At 31.7% G+C, this 5,000-nt stretch overlaps 1 protein-coding gene across 12 annotated transcripts in view; it reads left to right on the top strand.

Moving 5' to 3' along the window:
- The window catches only part of LOC145284464 (uncharacterized), a 763,119-nt gene that overhangs the window by 578,447 nt on the left and 179,672 nt on the right, over nucleotides 1-5,000 (top strand). For 7 of the 12 annotated variants that reach the window (XM_080133300.1, XM_080133301.1, XM_080133291.1 and 4 more), the window contains one exon: nucleotides 2,390-2,555. In XM_080133300.1, the coding sequence (XP_079989426.1) occupies nucleotides 2,390-2,555 (166 nt within the window). Of the gene's footprint in view, nucleotides 1-2,386; nucleotides 2,556-5,000 lie in introns of all 12 variants that reach the window. The other 5 variants (XM_080133299.1, XM_080133290.1, XM_080133296.1 and 2 more) reach the window with 1 other exon arrangement.

A 5,000-nucleotide genomic window follows, 5' to 3' on the forward strand; every position in this document is an offset into this window, starting at 1 on the left:
CATTCCCCAAAAATAACAGCGAGGGGAGACTTTATTTCAAATATTTCTCATATGTTAGATCTCCTCTGTTTGGTTTTCATACATAAAGTAAATTTCACAGGGTATAAAGGTTATTCGTTACTGGAGATATTCATAAGCGTATCTTATTTCCAAAGAGGGGAAATATAACATGTGAAAAATATTTGGAATCAAGTCTCCCCCCTTGCTGTTATTTCAGATCATTTGAAACCGGAAATTTTAGTCTTCACTCTATCAAGGCCAGAGGTTTGGGGAAAATATATACGCGTGGTTGCTTCCCTCAGTGTTCCAAGACTATGGATACCCATTGGAAAGGTGGCTGCGCGGGAAAATTATGTGACAAAACAAATCTCTCCTGAGTCAGCGTTGTGAAATAGTAATAGCAAGTAAGGGTTCAGAACGACTGTAAATTATGCCAAAATAAACGGAGAGCGCATACAGCACCTAGTATTCTGAAATATTGATCCATCTGGTACCAAGCAGGCTCACTACTGTTGTTGAACGTCGGTGATCTGACGTGAAGTGGTGTTTCAACGTGATCATGCCATATATATATATATATATATATATATATATATATATATATATATATATATATATATATATATATATATATGTATAAGCAGGCTCCCTCAGTCTTGGACAGAATATCGATACCCACGAAGGGTTGCTTGCGCATGAAATTTTTGTAGCAGGAGGTGCGCAATCACCACCCACACTTCTCCTGAGACGACATTGTTAAATACTAGTGGCAAGTGAAGTTCAGGACGACTGGAAACAAATGCCGAGATAAGCGGAGGGCACATAAAGCGCCTAACCTTCACAAATGGTCACCCATCTGGTACTGGCCAGTCTCAACGTTCCTTAACTTCGATGATCTTGCGAGAACCGGTGTATCAACCTGATTGTGCCGTATATATATTAAAAATGATTAAGTTTTTCCTCGTAATAGATTACTTGAGCTGGAATCATTTTTCTAAAATACAAAGTATATATATATATATATATATATATATATATATATATATATATATATATATTTATTTACCAGTGGTAAAAAAAAAACCGGACTAAAGTGCTCAATGTGTAGTCAGAGCAGTATATAGGAAATTTATTACTGTGAGTCCAGAATGAGTTTACAAATTGTTTCAACTAGAGGAAAATCCTCAAAGAGAGGAAAAATCCAACTAGCATCATCAGAATTCATAGATGGACTAAGTTATAAAGTCAAATAAATAATTTTTATTTGACTTTATAACTTAGTCCATCTATGAATTCTGATGATGCTAGTTGGATTTTTCCTCTCTTTGAGGATTTTCCTCTAGTTGAAACAATTTGTAAACTCATTCTGGACTCACAGTAATAAATTTCCTATATATATATATATATATATATATATATATATATATATATATATATATATATATATATATATATATATAATATTAGTTGTGGGTCGATTAATCGGAATCGGAATCAGGAATCGAAAATTTGAGGATATCGGAATCGTAAAAATGTTGTGCCTATTTTGCGATGCCAACAACGATTCTTTTAATTGACTTTTTTTTACTAGATTTTCTTTAAAGAAAAATATTCTACCGCTGATAGTAATACTAATATAATAATAATACAGTGATCGTGCAAAATATCAACTTTATAGTTAAGTATGTAGAAAATTAGAAAGAATCGGAATCGGGAATTTTAAACGGAATCGGTAATTGTATCGGAATCGATAAAAATACTGGAATTGTCCCATACTAAACTATATATATATATATATATATATATATATATATATATATATATATATATATATATATATATATATACTAGCATTTCGGTCCGGCGTTGCCCGGGTGTTTGGAGGTGTATGCTGAGCAAAAAAAAACAACAACAAAAAACGGTATTTTTAAAAAGTTTTTACCCCTATTATGACCCCCTTACTATTCATTTTTTGGGGGGCTCAAGTTATTAAGTTAGATCCATGTCCAAGGAACCAATATCTAAAATGTCAAGTGTTTAGACCCAAAATTGTCGGAGGAGTTTGGTAGAGTTCTAAAAGGTCAAATCGTTGAACTTTGACCCCCTAACAGCGAAATTTCTGGCCGAAAACCGATCACATCGATTTTTCCAAATCTCAGTACCCTGTATATCAAATTTCGAGTTTTTAGACTAAAAACTGACAGAGTTATTGCGTAGGATATAAAAACAAACACACACACAGACACATTTACTTATATATATATATATATATATATATATATATATATATATATAAATGTATATTTAAAATATTTACTGATTTTTTTTATCACATATATGTATACTAAAGATTGCTTTTTCTTCTCTTTGTTTCTGTCTCCTAAAGCAGGTCACGGCGGAGTTAACCAACTAGGTGGGGTGTTTGTTAACGGGAGGCCCTTACCGGACGCTGTTCGGCAAAGGATTGTGGAATTGGCCCACCAAGGGGTCCGACCATGTGATATCTCCCGACAGTTACGTGTCTCCCACGGCTGCGTCAGTAAAATTCTGGGCAGGTAAGAACTTTATAGACTTTTTCTTACGTATATATATATTTGTTATTTAGTGAATAAATCCCCAGTTCTTTTCTTTTTTTTTTTTTTTAAATAATTCAAATTTGGTGATTAAGCGAGAGTTCTTGTTAATAAAATAAGTTTCATGAACATGGTGTCATGACGCTTTACGATTCTTTTTAAATAGGGTGAGGCTATTATCTTTTTAATCAACTTTAATAAGTATATTGCATCATCTTTAGAGTTGGTAGATTTTAGTAAGTATGCAGCTGCAAAAGGTTATGCGGTTTGATTAACGTCACACAGTAGAACCCCGTGATACGGTATTAAAAATTAGTAACAAAATACAGTGTAGTATATAATAGACATGTATATAATAAACTAACATAAATAAAACCTTAAGGCGAGGCAAATACCGTAACCAGGGTATTGAAAACATCATATTCTACATTGTAACCTGAAAAAAAAAAACATATCCTAGGGCCACCGTATCCCGGGGTTCCACTGTATATGGTTTGGCTAGATAGATGTGCTAAGACGGCACGTGCACATTGGCAAGCTAGAACCAAGTCATATGTTAATAACGGTGAATAATATCTGGTTAACCTTGAAGTAAGTATTGACGATTTTGTCGTTTTGGTTTTTTTTTTTGAGAAAAATATCACATTATGTCGTTCGAAGGCGAGCAAATACACAAAAGCCCATTATGTAATCAGCAACACATGTGTTTAGGCACATACTGGAAAGCATATCTCTCTCATTTTCTGACTTTCTCTTTCAGCTGTCTATGCACAGTAAAAAGAATAATAATAGGGTTAATAGAATTTATTTCCCAAAATACCGCATGTACTGTAGAAGTTTTCTTAAAAACTGCAGTTTCCAATGTATTTGAAATTTTGTATGAAGCTTTGTTATGATAAGGTGCACCGAACTAAGTATTGTGGTATCAATTGGTTGTACAGGGATTAATATAAATTAGTCTTGAGAAAGAATGAGTACAAATTTAACCCTATTTAATCATCAATTTGGCATAATCCACTCATTCTAATTTAACGAGCAATAATATTAGCACGTTAAACGAGGTCTAAAAAGTCTAGTAATCTTATTAAATACGAAAGATCTCAAGAAATAACGTTGAACACGAATATTTAGGTTGACTATAAATAGAGAAAGAAGAAGAAAAAACTGCGTATGACCGAAATAGATGTACACATTTAAATCTCTTTTGGTCTGGTTTTATTTATTTTGTTTGGTGGCACAGACCGCAATTTGGAGATTAATCCGCGTACTCTATTTCAAAAGACAAAAAATAAAAATTTGAGAAAAAAATAAAAATTAAAATAAAGAAGTACACGAAAAGGGAAATAATCCATTGCTCGATGTTTCCGCAGACTTGGCATTGAACGGCCATAAAGGAAACAGAGCATGTCTTGAGGCTACAGGGGAAAAAAAAGGATGCGATCGTAGCCATGTACGAAACCGTTGTTTATTTACAGTTACTAGATAATGCCTTCTTTTTCTTCTTCTTCTTCTTCTTCTTCTTCTTCTTCTTCTTCTTCTGCTTCTTCTTCTTCTTCTTCTTCTTCTTCTGCTTCTTCTTCTTCTTCTTCTTCTGCTTCTTCTTCTTCTTCTTCTTTTTCTTCTTCTTCTGCTTCTTCTTTTCTTCTTCAAGATGTCCTTCGGTAATAGTATCGGTTATTTAGTACCAAATCGGGGAAAATCGTCCCTGCACTGATATATATATATATATATATATATATATATATATATATATATATATATGACAGAGATAAAGAGAGAGATTTTAAGTGCGAAAAAAATAATAAAACATTTTTTCTGAAACGTTTCGTAGTATCCATTCTAATCATTGGAGAAAACTTGATTTTTTTCCTTTTCTTCTTCTCCTCCTTCTCCTCCTCCTCCTCCTTCTACTTCTTGTTTAAGAAGTTCTTCGGTAATTGTATCGGAATCGGTAAGAAGACTGGAATAGATCCATTATTATTATTATTATTATTATTATTATTATTATTATTATTATTATTATTATTATTATTATTATTATTATTATCATCATCATCATTATCATTATTATTATTATTATTATCATCATTATCATTATTATTATTATTATTAATAATAATAATTATATATATATATATATATATATATATATATATATATATATATATATATATATATAAACTGAAAAAAACATTTTTTTCTGAAAGGTTTCGTGGTATCCACCCTAATCATAGAAGAGACTTTTGATTTTTTTTTCCTTTATTTTATCACATTGTTGTTGATATTAAATCTAGTTGTGATGGTCCCTAAAAGGGAAAATTGTATCCAATTATCTATCTATCTGTCCATCTATCTATCTATCTGTTAATCTATCTATCTATCTCATTTGAACTATAACCTCGCTTTTCTTCGGTCAATATATGCCTG

The sequence above is a fragment of the Euprymna scolopes genome, chromosome 9 (assembly GCF_053919585.1).
Source record: "Euprymna scolopes isolate OS-2025 chromosome 9, ASM5391958v1, whole genome shotgun sequence".
NCBI classification, from domain to species: domain Eukaryota; kingdom Metazoa; phylum Mollusca; class Cephalopoda; order Sepiida; family Sepiolidae; genus Euprymna; species Euprymna scolopes.